Consider the following 19088-nt stretch of genomic DNA (forward strand, 5'->3'; position numbering starts at 1 on the left):
CTAAAGTCAATGAAGGGTTATTCTAGGTGTTCTAGCACGGAAAGTTGGGAATCATGCTTGTGAAACCTCTACTAGAGAAACTGGTCTCCCGGCTGTTAGAGAGATCAATCCTGTCTAGAACTGCCAATCCAGAGTTCACGCTCCCATTATTCAATATAGAAAGTGTAGAATAGAAATGAAAGTAATTGTCTGCCTTGCCTCAATGCCTAAGGCATAGAGGTGGGGCAGACAATATATAATTAACAGATGAAATATTTATAATGGGTATATATATATATATATATATATATATATATATATATATATATATATATATGTGGCAATGAAAAAATGGGGTTTCATGTTTAACTTTCAGGACTTTCATTATACAGCTTTTATATCTGGGTGACAGTTCCCCTTTAAAGGGCATGAAAAGGCAAAAAAATAAAATCCCATTTTTACTTTCTTTAATGAAAAAGAAACCTCCAATATAATTTAATTAAAAAATGTGCACTGTTTTTATAAGAAACCTGACTATGCAGTAAAATTCTCCCTTCATTTACTGCTGTGGATAGGAATTGTCAGACGGTCCCTAACTGCTCTGCAGGAAAACAATCATACCTATGAACAGCAGGGGGAGCCCCCGCCTTACTTCCCAGCCATGCAGAACTCAAGCAGCTTTGTTTTTCATTCCCTGTGGAGCAGTCGGCGACTGTGTAGAGATTTGTATTGGATTTTATTTTTGCCTTTACTGTTTCCAACTCCTACTGCTGGGACAAAGATCATGGAGCCAGATTTAGGGTAGGACTACACGGAGGTTTTCGGCAAGATCCGACATGCTGCGACAAAACCCTTAAACAGATAAACTGGGATTTTATTTGGAGGATTATTTTGCTGATGCCACTGGTTCTGCAGAGTTGGAGAAAGTTTGTATAAAACAATACAAAAACTATAAAATAAATTAGATTACATGACAACACAGGATCCCTAAGGAGCCCAGACCACACTGAGCATGTGCACAGTCTTGGTCTTGCAAAGATTTTTGACAAAGTTACAAGATGGTGACCCCCTGTGGCCAAGTTTGAAAGCATAAATCATTTGTTTGATTAGACTTGTGGTGCAGTAAGTTTATGTTTAGTATACAAAATACAGCATTTCTAGCCTTATTCTATTTTAGACTTTACTTCCCCTTTAAGTTCCATAAAGTCTCTTAGTCTATCATTGTACTTTCCTTCTCTGTCCTAAGCTGGACACAAAAAAAAATAAAAAAGTACTAGAATTTGTAGTATGAGAACAATCAATTGCGAGTATCACAGAGTTCTACATATAAGACCTTGATATATTTGCAATAAAGAACACAACCACAAATGGAAAGCTGTAGAAATAGACACTGAATGAGATGTTCTCTAAAGTTGGCCACACATGTACTAATTGTATCGTACAAGTATGGTGCCCCGCAGCTCCCAAAAAATATCAAATAAGGATATGGGATGCTTCCAGAACGAGAACAGAGTAAACATTGGCACTCACGGCAGGTTCAAGCAGGGGTGTACCCTTGCGTTTTTATTTAGCAAACGTGCAACGTTTCGGGGTTGTACCCCTTTGCTTGACAAAGGGGTACAACCCTGAAACGTTGCACGTTTGCTAAATAAAGACGCATGGGTACACCCCTGCTTGAACCTGCCGTGAGTGCCAGCGTTAACTCTGTTCTGAATTGCTGTGGAGGGTGCCGATCCCCCCAACACCGTGCACCAGGCGCTGATACTCTGAAGGCCAGGGTGTGCGAGCGGGCTACATCACTCAGCAATGCTTCCAGGATGAGGCATTCAGGCACCAGCATTCCACCTGCTGATGCACCACGTGGGTCAGTTCATGGTGTATTGGCAGATGATGAAGTGGACAAAAGCTCATCTTTGCTTCCTGCTGATCCTCATACGCTCTCCATCCAATCACACATAAGCAGAAAAGAAAAAGACTAAAACCAGAGAGCACAGATGAAATACCTGTCAATTTCTGCAGGCTCACAACTCATGGTCCACTGGCTATGGAATCTGGCCTACCAGAAAGCAACACTGGCACATTATATAGGTGCACTAGCCCAAACTGAGCCCCCATGTAAAAAAAAAAAAAAAAAAAGTCAGACCAAACTAGAATCCACAATGTGACCTTATTTATTTAAAAAAAGTACGAATGAATCGGAACGGGGACAAACCCACAAAAAATGAAATATTTATATGAAATATAATATCATATGATTTTTCCGGAGTTTTTTCCCGAATCGTAAGTTTTTTGGGATGACTCCCGAAAAGCCTGAATTTTTCCGATTTTTTGCCAGAAAAGTCCGAAATAGTTGGATTTTCAGGCGAATTCCATCACAGACCACAGAAACTTCTAAATAGGATAGGGACCTCTCCCATTGACTTATATACAACCTCAGCAGGTCCAAGATGCCGGATTTTTGAATTCAGACTTTTTGCAGCATTGGTCTTTAATAAATCCAGAAAAATTCTAGTTTTTTTCCCACTAAAAATTTGGATTTTATAATAAGAATTCGAAAACTCAAATTTTTCTAGTTTTTTTGGCATTCAGACTTTAATAAATAACCCCCCAGTGTCCCTTGTCACTTCCATGCTTTACTAGAATGTGCAGCAAAGTGCAACCAAAGTGAAGACAGGCACAAATTACATCACATATATACAGCTGGGTGCTGCAATGTCTCATGGGTGATTTACTACAATTTTGTTTTCTATGAGGAAGCCTGTAGAGCCATGTAATGCCAATTTTCAGACTAAAATCCAAGGAGTAAACTACATTAGCATATGTAATGCAAATAAGCAAGAGTTATTTATACAGGTGAAAACTGTGGGAAGGGACATGTATTGATATGATATATGTAGACTCAAACAGCCAAAATAATATGAAAGCAGCTTTCACTAAACAGAGAAGTTTACAGCTGTTGTTAAATGTGCATTTTTATTTTAGTTAACAACCGTTCTAGAAAAAAATACAAATAAAGTGTTGGTAATTGTTGCCATACAGTAGTGCCCATGCACGAACGAGTCCTTACATTCCTCCCTAGTGCCATTTTAGATTGCACCATGCAGTTCAATCCTTGTGTAGCTAAAAAATGCAGGTTCCCTGCTGTTTTACAGCTTGTTTGGACTTGTGTCTGTATTCTGACTGCAAGCATGCTTATTGTCTTTACTGTCAGTCTGATGCAGCTACTAGGTTACAACAGCAGAACATGTCAGAATCAAGTTATTAGTATTAAGATTTAACACAGACTGCTGGAGAAAAACTACACCACAATGCAACCTTAATATGACTGTCAGACTACATGTAAAATCCCAAACATTCATGGCCGGACTCAAGGTCAGACTTGGGGGCCCAGGGCCCACCAGGCTGCTGTCTCAGGGCCCGCCCTGAACCCCTACCTGCCACAATCTCCCTCCCGACCCCGGCCATAGCCACCATCGGCATACGTGTACCTGCTTTTGACGCAACCGGGGCCGGAGACAGAGGTTGGGGCAGCAAGGGCAGGGAGCGGGTCGGTGGTAAGGGTGCCACCTGGTCAGTAAAAATTATGGCTGATCCCAATGTTATTAATAGGGAAAAAAGATAAATATATAGGAAGGCCGGTATTTTTTTCCAGAAAAGGTGGCAACCCTAGTTGGTGGTGCCCACGAGAGCCGTGTCCCACCGTAATTTTTCCCCTTGCCCTGCCAGCCCAGTCTGACCCTGGTCAGCCTGTGCCATCAGGGCAATGCGAAAAAACCCAGTGGGCCCCCATCAGCCCCGACCCTCTGCCTGAGATGCACTTGCCGCTACTTCCTGATCTAACTCGTGGCCACATTAAGAGAGAACCAGGTACGTGCTGGTGGGGGGGGCGGCTGGAGCGGGTGCCTTGTGAGGGGTGTGGAGTGCCAGAGGAGAGGGTGCGGGGCCCAGTGGGAGGTCAGCAGGGCCCTAATATGGCAGCTCCGGTGGGCCTGCCCCCCCCCCCGGTCCGACCCTGCAAACATTCTTCAGTCCTCAATATAAATTTTTAAAAAAATACATATGTACTCATACCTACCCATATCACTGGATATTGGCATGTGCCTGTCCAGCTGAATTCAGATGCCAAATACAAATCTAAACAAAGCCCTAAGCCTTCCTACATATAAACAGCCCTATAACTATGCTATGTTTATCTTCTGCCAAGTCACCCTTCCAGACAGTAAAAGTACAGCAATAAAAGGACTTACTTATCGCAAGTTTCTGTGTTTCTACACAGAAACAAGGCAGGCCAAATAGTGAAAACTGAGACAAAGACTTTACTTTTAACAGGTTTTACCATAAAGTCAGTTTTCTATTCATTTATCTACAGATAATGGAATAATAATCATAGAATAATTTATAACCACCCACAAGTAATCAGAGGACAAATAAATTTAAATTGTACAGTTGTACATAAGAGGCAAAAAGCTAATCATGTGTGTGCACATAACATATACTACCTAGGTCTGGCTATGAAATTATAACACATTCCACACAAAAATTCTGCAAAATGCACACCTTGTGCAAACAAGTCTCTGGTTGCTATAGTTCAATTAACTTGTAGGTTGAACTACAATATCCATATTCAATGCATACTGTTTGGCAAATTCAGTATACTCGACATACTCAAATAAAAAGTCTGTGTAGCATACATTTGCATGCAAACATATTAAAGTCCTGTATATATACTATAAAATACCTAAGTGGGGTTAGCAAAACATCGCTAAAGTGTAGCCTCTTTGTGTAGACCTTCTTTATTTCAAATTTATTTAAGACAAGCTCAGTGAAATGATGATTAACAATGTTTTAAAAGGCACAAAGTTGGATTGTACATTCTAACACTTTCATCATTAGTGCAACATTGTAACTGTGCAGTCTGGCACCACGAAAATACACTGAGATACATGAACCATTTCTATAAAGCACTGCTGCTAAATTCAACGCTCAGTGCTACATCACTCATCTTGCCAACAACTGTTCTTGCCCATACCCACACCTAATGTCCCAATACCTTCTCCTTTAGGTTGTAAGCTCTTTTGGGAATGGCCCTCTTCACTTCACTATCACATATTGGTTGTTTCTTATGTAATAGTGTATGATCAAGGTATACAACCATGTATGGTATAGTATTATAATAGTGCAAATATGTTGCTTCTGTTTTAATATCAGCGCTATATAAAGGACAATTATTGAGCCATAGGCTTGGCTCTGGGCTCCTTGCTCTGCAGCCCAGTTGCATAGCTATAATCTTACTGAAACATACAGCTGGGTTTAACAACAGATAAGGATTAGTTTCAGGGAAATTATCAGAAATGGTCAGGAATCATAATAAGTGACGTAGTATAACTGCAGTGGGTATCAGAAACTATTGCCTCTGTACCACAAAGAAATTTCCAATCTGTGAGTCTCCGTCTGTTCAACAACCAGCATCTCTTGACAGTTCATACAAACATAAGGAGTACTTTTGCAACAGCCAATGAGACACAGGTTCCATATCTAAAGCCAAATGTATGTTTTAGATGTAGGTCACAGACTAAACTGCTAGTAGATCACATTGATTCCAATGGGACAGTACACACACTAGTTTTATGGAGCTGCAGGACTCATTTCATGCTCTAAGAACAAGTCACTCACATCTTTACTCCCCAAATCATCCATACAGCTGTTGCATGGAGAACTGTAGAAATACAGTCCCAATGGCACCAGTTTAACACCCAAGTAAAATTCACTAAAATAGTATGACAGTAAGTAATGCATTTGTATATTGTTTTTTCTTATTACAAAACAGTCAGGCCCTACTGAAAACACATGGATGTTGCCCTTTATGTGCGTAGTTGATATAAAAAGAACTTGTTGCAACTATAAAGGATTGTGAAAAGCTGCTCACCTTCCAGCCTGCAGAGCTGTTGCTGTCTCCCTTATCCTTAAAGTAGGGCACGGAGCGGACCATCCAATCATAAATCTGGGATAGGGTGAGTCGTTTATCCTGGGTGCTCTCGATAGCCCTAGTGATAAGGTCAGCGTAGGACATGTTGCCCCAGGCATTTCTGCGGGATGAACATTTCCTCTGTTGTCCCGTTGCACCGCTCAGGGCACCCCCTGCTCCTCCGACCCCAAGTGAAGCCTGCAGCGTTTCCACCCCCCCAACAGATGAGGCCAGCACGGTCAGTTGTCCCGATTCTCCGGCGCTCAGTAGCACCACTGTCCCCTTGTCCCCCGCTGTCCCGAGCACAGTGGCTGTAGTACCAGGTTCCTCGTCGTCATCATCCTCCTCTTCTGGGATCATAGAGGACGAGTCTCCGGCTTCCCCCGCACCACTATTCGACTTACCCGGGCTACCCTGGGAGTCTGGTCTCTGCAGGGGCCACGTGCACGATCGAGGTCGGCTCTGCGGCTCGAAGTCCGGGTCTATGTCCACGTCCCCGGGCGGAGAGAGGGGAGGCACGGCTTCTGCCATGGTGTGTGAACTCTCTTGCCACAAGGGTGCCCCTAGCTAAGCGGACTTTGTGTTCGAGCCCACACAATGCACGGGGATGATTGCGCCTGTGTCACTAGAGCGTCCTGCCCCGCCGCTAGCACCGGCCCCCAATTCAGGGAACATACGCTTCTTCTTTAGATCCTTCCCATAGCCCCGCTGAGCACAGATTCGCCCCTGTCAGCGGCTGGATATTCTTCTTTGCTTACCGCATTCCCCCAGTAGCACCGCTCACACAGGCGGCTTCGCGTGTCCCGTCGTAGCAGATCTCCGTTGTCATTCGTAGTGTCCCAGTGATCTATCCGCCTAGGTGCGATCCAGCTCTAAGCACATAACCTTCTCGCTCCTGCTGCCATCTTGCCAATCCCCCCGCACCTCTCCCAGGTCCCTCTTCCTTGGTGCAATGAGGAAAGGGCTTCACTGACACAGACGCGCACACACACACAGTGCAGCGAATGAATCCCAGGCTCACCGCGTAAAAGGGAGCCAGGCTGGCTGAGTATGCATTAGAGCTTCCATAGCTGTCCGAAAGCAACCGGGAAGCTGAAAGGTTGCTGCTGAAATGCTAGCGGACTGCCTTTATCTCTCTTCTCGATTATCTGCTTAGAGGAGGGAGAAAAGTGACAGCACACGGGGAGGGGGTTATGTTTACTAAGAGCCTGTCACCCTGCGCGCCTCTGCTCACTTCCACATTCTTCCTACTGAGAGCGAGAGGTACACGCAAGGGAACACAACCTAACCTTGCAAGCCATTGCCCAATGGGAGGAGAGAGAGCAAGAAGGGGAGGAGCCCTGGTACTGCTGTCTCTGCCCCACTCTGCTGTTAAAGAAACAGTAACATCAACAAATTAAAGTGTTTTAAATATAATGCAGTGTTGGCCTGCAATGATAAAACTGGTGTGTTTGCTTCAGAAACACTACTATTGTTTATATAAATAAGCTGCTGTGTAGCAATGGTGGCAGCCATTCAAAGGAGAAAAGGCTCAGGTTACACAGCAGATAAGATCTGTAGAACATAATGATGTTATAATGTAGCTATAGAATTTATACTATTACATTTACTTTCAATGTAAATGGGCTTCTCTAGGAAAGGAACTGCCTAAGCCCTAAAGGCTATCTCTAAAAGCTATTTTAAAAATGTGTCAGCAGAGTAATATCCAGCTATATACTGTGTATTTATATATATATATACATATATATATATATATATATATATATATATATATATATATATATATATATATATATATATATATATATATATATATATATATATATATATATATATATATATAGTAGATAGAAGGACTTGCACACCATTTTCAGTGAATAAAACAGTGTTATTTTATTCTTAGATGCATTTCCAACAAGGATCCTTGATAAAGGCCCTAATGGGGGCCGAAACGTTGGAAATGCATCTAAGAATAAAATCACACTGTTTTATTCACTGAAAATGGTGTGTGAGTCCTTCTGTCTACTTGTATGACCAAAATTGACCTACGCACCCCGAAGTGATCTTAAATGTGGTAAGAGTGCATACACACAAAGACTTGTATATATATATATATATATATATATATACTGTATGTATAGAATGTACAGAACTAGGCAAATCCATTGTGGAAAAGGACCTTGAAGTCCTTGTAGATAATAAACTTGGCTGTAGAAAGCAATGCCAGTCAGCAGCATCAAGGGCAAATAAGGTCATTCTTCCACTGTACAGAGCACTGGTTAGACCCCCATCTAGTATGTGCCATAGTTTTGGTCTCCAGTGCTCAAACGAGACATTATTGAATTAGAGAGGGTGCAGGGAAGGGCAACTACACCGGTAAAAGTTATGGAAAATCTTAGCTATGAGGAAAGACTGGCAAAGTTGGGGTTGTTCATGCTGGAGAAGGGGCATTTAAGGGATGAAATAATAACTATGTATGAATATATAAGGGGATCATACATCTCTCTAAAGCTTTATTTACCAGTAGGTCTTCCAGCTGACATGAAGTCACTAATTCGATTAGAAGAAAAGAGGTTCCGGCTAAATATTCAAGATAAGGGGTTTTTTTTAGAGTGAGAGCTGTGAAGATGGGAATTCTCTCCCTGAATCAGTGGTACATGCTGATAGATTAGATAGCTTTAAGAAGGGGTCAGATCTATTTTTAGCAAAGGATGGAATACAGGGTTATGGAAGACAGAACCAGGGACTAGTCCAATTGCCATCTTGGAGTCAGAAAGGAATTTTTCTCCTCCCTCTGATGCAAATTGGAGTGGCTTCAAATGGGTTTTTTTGGCCTTCCTCTGGATCAACTAGCAGTTAGGCAGGTTATATATTGACTAAAAAGGTTGAACTTGATGAACGTGTCTTTCTTCAACCTAACTTACAATGTTACTATGTAAATCATTTGTTAATGTGGATGTAGCCTTTTCTCTAAAAAAATAACTATAAAGATTTATTATAAACATTTGATAGTGATTCTTTATTTATAATGACAGAAAATTCTAAGCAACTTTTCAATATGCATTAAATAAAAAAAATCTTCAGTAAATTCTTAGTTATTTGTGTATCCCCTTCTGTGCATAAGCAAGTTCTTCACAAGGTCTGTTAATCAGCTGGTTTCTGCTACATTGTTTAAGCAGACCAAAGAATACAAAGGGCCAGACAGATTTTGGATTTCAGTTGCAATTACATTTATTAATATATTAGAATTACTGATATTTTTTACTTACTATATACTGGAATGTTGTGCAGAACCACATTTCTTTAATTATGTAAAAAAAAAATTTTTGGATGACCACTTAAAAATAGATGAATATTGTCATAAAGAAGGACATGCAGAGAAGAGTTTGCTGAAGCTGAAACTATGCATGGTTATTTGACAGCACAGCTTAATTTAGAAAAGCCTTTTTATTTCACTGGCTAACAACCAAGTTGGAAGTCACACCATGTCACTTACTGTATGTCTGAGTAAACAAGTCATGACATGCCCAGAGTACACAGACACGTTTGAACGTTTTTCATTTGTATAGTTTGAAGGGTCGACCTGATGGATATGTGATTAGCACTGCTGCCTTATTGCACTGGGCTTTTTAAAGGTGAATTCAACCTGTGGGGGAAAAAACCTGTACCCCCCCACCCCAGGTAGACCTCCCTCCCTTACCCCTCGGCGCAGCTTCTTCCAGCAGAGTTGCACGCATCCATCTTCCCGCTCCTCGGTAAGCTGACTGAGGGTTTGATAATTTCCATGCGCAGTTGTCGCAAACCAGCAAACTGCTCCAACCGCGCATGCGCAGAAAATACAGATCTACCAGTCAGCTTGCAGAGGAGCCGGAAGATGGATGCGTGCAACTCTGCTGTAAGAATCTGCGCCAAGGAGGAAGTACAAAGTATGGGGCATTTCCCTGGGGGGGGGGGGTAGTTAGCCTGGGGGGGAGGAGGGAGGGAGGTCTACCTGGGGTGGGGGGTGTGGGTTTTTTTCCCCACAGGTTGAATTCATGGTAGGGAACTTAGATTGTAAGTTCCACTGGAGTAGGTATTTGATGCTATATAAATAATAATACAGATATGTGACCTGTTATCCAGAATGCTTGTGACCAGAGGTTTTCCAGATAATGGATCTTTCCATAATCTGGATCTCCATATCTTAATCTATTAAAAAATCATTTAAACATTAATTTCGGCAGGATCAATTTGCTTCTATTAAGTGATATTTATAACCTTGCTTGGATCAAGGGTACAAGGTACCATTTTATTATAACAGAGAAAAAGGTAGTCATTTTTAAAAATTAGAATTATTTGATTAAAATGGTGTCTATGGGAGACGGCCTTCCCATAATTCTTTTTAGAGAGTTTCTGGATAATGGGTTTCTGGATAACGGATCCCATACCTGTAGTAGTAGTAGTAATAATAATGAAATGCAGATATCTAACACATCTATAGGGTTAGCACACATTAACTCACGAAACCTTGTCTAGCAATCTATAAACTTGACATATATGTTTATGATATTTTGTTTTCCTTAACAATACTGATCTTTAAGGGTCAGGGCACACTGGCAGATTCGGGGAGATTAGTCGCCCGGTGACAAATCTCCTCTTCTTAGGGGCTACTAATCTCCCTGAACTGCCAGTGGTTTTGCCAGCAGCAAAGGTACAGACCCTATACCCCCAGAAAATGCATTTTTCACAAAAGAGAAGCACCAGTCTAGAGATTAAGGTCAGTGCTTGTTATCACTGGTGGTTGCCTGACCAATAGTGATTTTCACTTTATTTGTCCTTTAATGCAGTTAGAGGAAAACATGGACATACTTGTACAGATCAGCGCTGGGTGATTCCAGCTTTAACCTTACCTCCTGGCGCAGTGTCGGACTGGCCCACCAGAATACCAGGAAAACTCCCAGTGGGCCCAGGTGTCAGTGGGCCCTCATGCTGCTAAACTTTTGTCTTATTTCATGGTTATTCCCTATTTATATGAGAACAAAGTGGCTAAATAGGTAGAATAAGAGATTATAGTATATAAAGAAAAGAGAACGGGAGAATAGAGGTTGAGTGAGGAGAGGAAGAAAATAGTACTGAGAGTGGGCCCCTGGTCTAAAAACTTTTGGTGGGCCCCTGGTCTAAGGTTTTTTGGTGGGCCCCTGGTGTCCCAGTCCGACACTTCCGCCTGCTTAGTTCCATTGATGCTAGCGTTCGCCCAGCATCATGACGTAATCAGTAGGCGCAGGTTTTGAATTATGGCGCCAATCTATTCCTTAAAGGCCCAGTCTCCATTTTGAAAATTGCCCAAGCTGGTGCCAGTTTACTGTCCCTGCCTAAGCTTTATTACTCCTACTGAATTCCTGTTTTTTGACTCTTTAGCCTGACTCTCGACTACGATTTCTGCCGCCTGCCTTGATCCTTTTGCCCGACTTCGACTACGTCTTTTCTTCAACCCTGCCGGTACCTCGCTTCCGATTTTTCCATGCATTTCCTTGTTGGATTCCGCAGCAGAAAGCCTGGGCCCCCAAAAGGGCATCGGTGAACACCGCAACCCACAGGGTTCACCTGTGCGTCCGCAAGGTACAGCCACCGAACAAGGTTCCTGACAACGTGGTCGTTACAGTTAGCTTGGGCCAGTATGGAACCTTCCTAGGCCTCTGCTTCAGCGACCATGGAGGGATATTTTGATATTATGATGAAACGTCTGGACAGTCAAGAGGCTCAACAGGCTCATCTTGCTCAGGCCTTACAGCATATTACCTCTCGCTTAGAGGCCCTCTAAATTTCCTCTTTGCTTCATTTGCCTTTACCTCCAAAGCCTCCCAAGATTCCTGCTCCGGTTCGTTTTGGAGGTGATCCGGATGCTTGCCAAGGATTCATTACGCAATGTAAGATCCAGTTCGATACGGCCCCTGACCAATTTGCGACCGAGAGATCCATGGTTGCCTATATTATTGCTCTGCTTCAGGGAAAAGCCCCTGCTTGGACTTCACTGTTAATGGATAGAGATGATCCTCTGGTACTTGATTCTACAGCTTTCTTTTTGGCAGATTTTTGATGTCCCGGGCTGTAAATTGAATGCCTCTGACCGACTCATGAAGATCAATTAGGGATCCAGTACTGCCTCCGAATATGCCATCAATTTCTGGACTTTAGCTGCATGAATTTGTTGTCTTCATCGTCAAAATTGATTCCCGTATGTGGGAGAAGTCCACTCTTAAGTGTCATACCCGCAAGCCTTCCACGTTTTTTAGACCTGAGTTCTCCTCTCCAACTACCTCATCTTCGCCGGTTGAAGATGAACCAATGCAGATTGGAGCCACTTGGCTAACACCTGAGGAGAGAACACGTAGGAGAGCGGCTGGTCTTTGTTTGTATTGCAGCCTTGCTGGAGATCTCATCGGGTCTTGTCCTACTAGACCCCAGAATCAGGGAAACGCTCCAGCCATCCACGCTCCAGCCTAGGTGTGAGGGGGGAGTCTCCCCTAGGCAAGATTTCTGCACTCCCAGTTTCTCCCAAGAATCGTATGTTTCTCCCTGCTTCCCTTTCCACCCTGTCTGGTAAGTTTTCCTGCCAAGCCTTTCTGGATTCTGGAGCGGCAAGAAATTTCATTGACTTTTCTTTTGCCAAGTCCTGTGGTCTGAATTCCATTGCTCTCAAGATTCCACTTTCTTCCCGGGCTGTGGATGGCAGACCAATTTCTCCAGGTGTTCTCACCTCTGCTACAGATCCAGTCATTATGTGAGTTGGCAGCCTTCATGTGGAGGAGATCTCGTTTTTACTCATTGAATGTCTAGAGACTCCCATTATTTCGGGTTTTCCTTGGCTTCGGAGTAATAATCCATCCATTGTTTGGTCCATTGGGGAGCTCACGGCCTGGAGTTCGTTCTGTCGTTCGAATTGTATGTCTTCTTCCATTGTCCCAGTTTCCTCATTACTTCCAGTGTCCAATCCTCTTCTTCCTGAAGTATACAAAGACGTCTTTGATGTTTTTGAAAAGAAAAATTCCACCTCTTCGCCCCTATGACTGCCCTGTTGATTTGATCCCCGGATCCATTCTCCTGAGGGTAAGAACTTATCCCTTGTCTGTGCTTGAAACACAAGCTATGAAGGATTATATCTTGGAGAATCTTTCTAAAGGTTTTATAAGGAAGTCTACTTCTCTTGCTGGAGCGGGGGTTTTCTTCGTTCAGAAGAAAGGCAGTTCTCTGAGGCCTTGTATTGATTATTGCGCCCTGAACAAGATAACAATCAAGAACCGTTAACCTCTTCCGTTCATTCCAGAGTTATTTGATAAGTTAAGGGGAGCTAAAGTCTTCACCAAGTTAGACCTGCGGGGTGCTTATTACCTTATTCGCATCCATCAGGAGGACGAGTGGAAGACTTCAATACCCGGCATGGTCATTATGAATATCTGGTCATGCCGTTCGGCTTGTGCAATGCACCCGCAGTTTTTCAAGATTTTATCAATGATGTCCTTTGTGATTTCCTACTAACATGTGTTATTGTTTATCTGGATGACATTTTTATTTATTCTTCTTCTTTGGCAGTTCATCAAGCTCAAGTTAAGCAAGTTTTGCTCAAGTTGAGAGAGAATCGCCTCTACGCAAAGCTCGAGAAGTGTGAGTTCCACAAGACTACTATTTCCTTTTTTGGGCTACATCATTTCTCCCTCTGGGTTCGAGATGGATCCTGCGAAGGTTTCTGCTGTCCTAGACTGGCCTATTCCTAATGGTTTGAAGGCCATTCAACAACTCTCAGGTTTTGCCAATTTTTAGCGAAAGTTTATAAAGAACTTTTCCCAGACTGTGGCTCCCATTATGGCACTCACGAAAAAACCCTTCCTGGACTCCTCAAGCACAGGAGGCTTTCTCAAACCTCAAGAAGTTTTTTTCTTCTACTCTTATTCTTTGTCATCCAGATCCTTCCAAGCCTTTTCTTATGGAGGTCAATGCTTCCTAAGTTGGAGTTGGGGCCATTCTGTCTCAATGGGCAGAGTTCCAAGGGACCCTTCATCCCTGTGCTTATTTTTCTCACAAACTTTCTCCAGCTGAAAGGAATTATGATGTAGGTAACCGGGAACTTTTAGCCATTAAACTTGCATTGGAGGAGTGGCGTCATTTACTGGAGGGAGCTAAGGATCTGATTACAATTCTGACTGATCATAAAAACCTCGAATACATCTCTTCTGCCAGAAGATTCACGAGTTTGTTTCAAGATATTGTAGGTTGCCTTCACTTGCTAATGATGTTAAACTTTTCGCCTCGGCCTGCACAACAGAAGACTCCTCGCTCCTTACCGTGTGGTCTTCTCCAACCTTTACCCATTCCCACTCAACCCAGATCAGTGCCAGGAGATTCCAGCGTTCCCTTACGTCCCGGCGTGTCTCTCTTAGAACTTCCACCTACTTAGTTCCATTGACGCTGGCGTTCAGTGACGAAAATTGCCCAAGCTGGTTTCAGTTTACTGTTCCTGCCTAAGCTTTATTACTCTTACTGAATTCCTGGTTTTTGACTCTTTTGCCTGACCCTCGACTACAATTTCTGCCGCCTGCCTTGATTCTTTTTGTGTCTTTTCTTCAACCCTGCCAGTACCTCGCTTACGATTTTTCCACGTACTTCCTTGTTGGATTCCGCAGCAGAAAGCCCAGGGCCCCAAAAGGGCGTTGGTGGACACCTGTGCGTCTGCAAGGTACAGCCACGAACAAGGTTCCTGACAACGTGGTCGTTACAGCATGTCCCCAACACTTGAAGGTATGCATCACACTACCTCTGCAGCTTTTAACGCCTTTTTTTTTACTGGTACACATATTGATATACATTACATTTTGCTTGTGCAATTCATGTAGAGATCTAGACTGGTGGAAACTAGAATTTTAAAATTCTTTATTTTATTCATTCTATATACTATGCACTCATCTAAAAAAATGGATTGACTGTAAATAAGTCTTTGTGCTGAAGATAGAGTAGTATACCGATTTTAACAGTTTTATTTATATTGCAATTTTTAGTGGGGAATGAGATGCACGCGGGGAGCCCTTGAGTCAATACTCTAAATATGTAGGTCATAAAGGAGAAAAGCTGCTTTCTAGGGAATTAGAGAAATGTAATTTAAAGCTGTTTTTTTATTTTCAGCTCTCATCCCTAGAGAAGAGATGGGAAATGGAGAGTCAGATTGAGAGCTAGAATTAGAGAGCCCAACTTCAGTGCTAAAATGATCACTTGTCTGCTGCATTGAAAAAACAACTACGCAGATAAATTGTGTTTGTGACAAGGCTATAAATCACCACTTTGATTCCCTTCGTAACTTTACATCTAGAGTGCCTGCACACTAGTGACACAGAATGAAATGAGGTAATTGCATTGATTAGTAAATGTATCGTTTCCCATAAACCCCAACCAACATTTCCTGATAGTTGTTCACTTATGAAAGCTCTGCACAGCCAGGCCTTAAGATACTTACGTCTAGATACACGTTACATGCCGTAGTCTGTCACATGTAGTAGACAGAAAGAATATTGGGTGGGATTTATTATTTTAGGTTTGCATATTAGCATTTGCCTTTTTAATAAGATATGAGATTTAACAGAAATTGTACTAAAAATGTCAGTGATTCCTGAGATTTGCCTGGATATAGGAACCTCATCTGTAACAGTTAAATTACTACATTAAATATTTTACTGATGTCAGGGGTGTAACTTCAAGGGCCAGGCCCCCACTGCAAAAAAAAAATAATAATAATTAGTCCCTCCCCCAGAACAAAATTGCAGGAGACCTATTATTTTGCATGCGTTGTGGGTTCATAATGATTTCACATGCACTGTCACCCACAACCCTCCAATAGTTATACCACTGGCTACGGTTTAGCCAGTAAACCTTATTTTTAGTCAAGTAAAAAATACCCCGTTTATTGTTTGATTTATTGTCTCTGAAAAGCCTTAACAATCTATTGATTAGCTTCTTAGAATTCTTACATCTGAAATTCCAAATAGCAGAAGCATAGTATATTATAATCCTAAGAGATTTCTTTCTCAAGCAGAGGTCTGCAGTGGGGAGGGGTTGGAGAATGATAATGGTAGATGGCACAATCCCTATTTCCCTTGAAAAAGTGGCTCGTCATTTGGTAAGAAATTGTAGTAATTTGTTATAGAATAGGATTAGATTTACTGACAATTACAGTTATGCCTACAGGAACCATAATGGTTATAAAAGGTTGTAATGGTGATTAATTGGGCTAATGTACTAAGGGGCTGCAAAGTCTGCATTTAGGAATATGCATTTTTGTATTGTAGGAATATGGTTTACACCATGTTATGTGCATTGAAGTAGTTGTTAACAGTCTTACATCTATACCTATAGGTGCTGTGCATTCCATGTAATGTGTATAACCTTTGTAAAAGGCTTAAAGCATGAGCACAAAGGAACACAGCCTACACTGTATCCCAATGCTTAGGGTGATTGCACACAAGAAAATTGGTTCCATGCGGGAAATCTGCACTGTCCACAGACAGCAAATGTTCTGTAAATACCTCTCCATTAACTAACATTGTGATCGCTTCACGTAAAACAGATTATATGCGACAATCCAGTGTAAGTCTTTGAGAAGGCATTTTACCACAATAACGCTGGATCCCTACATGTCAAGTGTATTACATGTGGAAATCCCAATATTACACATTTTAGGAGATTTGTTGACCATGGCTACAGCAGATTCTCTACAGGGGACAAATCTTGTTTGTCATTGCCCTAATACTGACATTTTACACAATATTTGTATTTCATTCTAACAGAGCAGCTGTATTCAACATCCTCACTGGTATGGGGTATTGGTTAAGTCAGCAGGTGGACCAGCTGAAGGTGGCTGAGGTCCAATAGGGCTGCTGCCCACTCATTCTCAGTACCCCCTTCATTCAGTTTTACCATCTATAGTTCTAACACCCCAATTATAAACAAGCCCCTAATATTTAAATTAAAGAAAAAGATTATAAGCAGATGGTACCTACAGAACATGCAGGTTAACAGCCATTATCTGTTTTCTTTTTTTAAATATTTTCGAGACTTATCATACAAATAAACAATTGTATGGTACAACAGTGCACTGAGTATTATTGTAGTATACATTACAAAAGAGAACATTAGTAGAATGTTTGTGATAACTGGGAATATTCCCATTATTTCAATTTCCAGTTCCATACATGGAGATCATTGTTGATCATTGAGTGTTGCTAACACATAATATCCTGGATTATCCCCTTACCATAATGTTGAGTACTGTTAGTTGTGAGGAGTGCCTGGGGTCAACCTCCATTTTACCTATGTAGATTAAGGGAACAGTGACATCAAATTTTTTTTAAAAATAATTAGTTAGTATACAACAAAAAAAAAACCACCAAGACAATTTTAACTTTAAAATAGCAAACACTTTGCTGCTGCCGGGCCGTCTTTACGTACTTGGCCTTATCGGCCGACAGTCTCTTCACTGGGGATGACACCACCGGGGGGCTTTTCCTTTAGAAAGCCTCCGCACTAATCCCACCGGCTACTGTATACTAACGAATTTTTTAAAGATTTTTTGGATGTTACTGTTCCTTTAATCTGAGTATGAGGCACTCGTGGCCTAATGTGAATAGCCTCATGAGAGGTAAAGCAACCCTAAAATAAACTTGAACTAAGCAAAAAGAATCACAGTAAACACAAATTAGGAAATAAAGGAAAACAGGGGGACAGGATGTGGTCATGGATAACTAGTAGTGGGCCCTTAATCTGTTTTAGAGGGAAAACTCATCTTGATGTGAATAAAGGGGCCATTATCTGTTTTTTACAGCACATACAAGTGATATTTATAGGCTATGGGGAAAGAGTCTGTAATGTTAGTGAGGGTGATTTATTAAAGGGATTGTTCACCTTTAAATTCTTTTTTAGTATGATGTAGAGAGTGATATTCTGAAACAATTTGCAATTGGTTTTCATCTGTGGTTTGTGAGTTATTTAGCTTTTTATTCAGCAGCTCTCCAGTTTGCAATTTCAGCAATCTGGTTGCTACAATCCAAATAACCTTAGCTATGCACTGATATGAATACAAGAATGGAATATGAATAGCAGAGGGGCTCAATAGAGCAACATTATATATTTGTAGCCTTACAGAGCATGTTTTTTTTTAGATGGGGTCAGTGACCCCCATTCTAAAACTGGAAAGAGCCAGAAGAAAATGGCAAATAACTCAAAATCTATTAAATATTAGTGTAACATTTCTATATTTATTTCTATAAATATATAAATCCTCAAAGGAGAACCATCCCTGCTTCAAGTGATAATGGAAAAATCTGGATTAGTGCAATAAAATGTTTCACAGTCTTTCTCTTAGGACAGGTGTATGAACAAAGCTAATGCCGTGAGGTTGCTGCTGATTACTACCCAGTGTTAGTAAACGATCTGAAATTAATACATCACGGTTTACGCTAGTATCATACATTGCACCTTTAACTCACACCTCTTGTTCTCGTTCTCGCCTGTCACTCTATTGACGTCAGGGGATTATCTCCCTGCTCGTCCGTCCTTCTTCTTCGCCCACCCCCCTCTTACCAAAGTTAGGCTGACGGATTCAAACAGATGATGTCATTCTATTAATAAACCCGTGACCTGCTAGACCCCCATGGGGTTCTTACAGATTGGATGCCTTTGCCCTGCCCACGGATAGGATAGACAGCTGCCATTGGTGGGAAAGAGAGAGGGGGCTAAACCACGCCCAAAGCATCCCGCCAGTCCCAAATAATAAACAATCTAGTAACAGGCAAGGAAAGGCGTGTTAGAGACGATCCTGACTGTTGTAGCAAGCTGCAAAGCCTCTGAGATGACGTATAGAGGGCGGGGCAAGTACATATACAAAGATGCTGTAATGCATGTGCGTGCGGTACGGATTAACAAACGAGTTGTGGTGTCAGTAGCTGGCTGAATTGCGCCCTATGGTCTTTTGTTTTATGGCACTAAGAACACTCATTCATATGCAGACAGTCCTACTGTAGCACCCAAGGTTTTATAGAAGACAGGGTTGCCAGGTCTAATTTTCACAACCAGCCAAAGTCAGCTAGGAAACCAGCCCAAGACTAGCCAAGAGGCACTTCAAAAG

At 41.8% G+C, this 19088-nt stretch overlaps 1 protein-coding gene across 2 annotated transcripts in view; it reads right to left on the bottom strand.

The window, feature by feature from the left end:
- foxo3.S (forkhead box O3 S homeolog) overlaps positions 1-7211 on the bottom strand; it is a 71975-nt gene extending 64764 nt beyond the window's left edge. Inside the window, exon 1 of one of the 2 annotated variants that reach the window (XM_018265402.2) lies at positions 5906-7211. In XM_018265402.2, coding sequence (XP_018120891.1) covers positions 5906-6475 — 570 coding nt within the window. In that variant the 5' untranslated portion in view covers positions 6476-7211. The remainder of the gene's footprint in view (positions 1-5905) is intronic. The other variant, XM_041564629.1, reaches the window with a different exon arrangement.
- Positions 7212-19088: the final 11877 nt, after the last annotated feature.

Source organism: Xenopus laevis, chromosome 5S (assembly GCF_017654675.1).
Source record: "Xenopus laevis strain J_2021 chromosome 5S, Xenopus_laevis_v10.1, whole genome shotgun sequence".
NCBI classification, from domain to species: Eukaryota; Metazoa; Chordata; class Amphibia; order Anura; family Pipidae; genus Xenopus; species Xenopus laevis.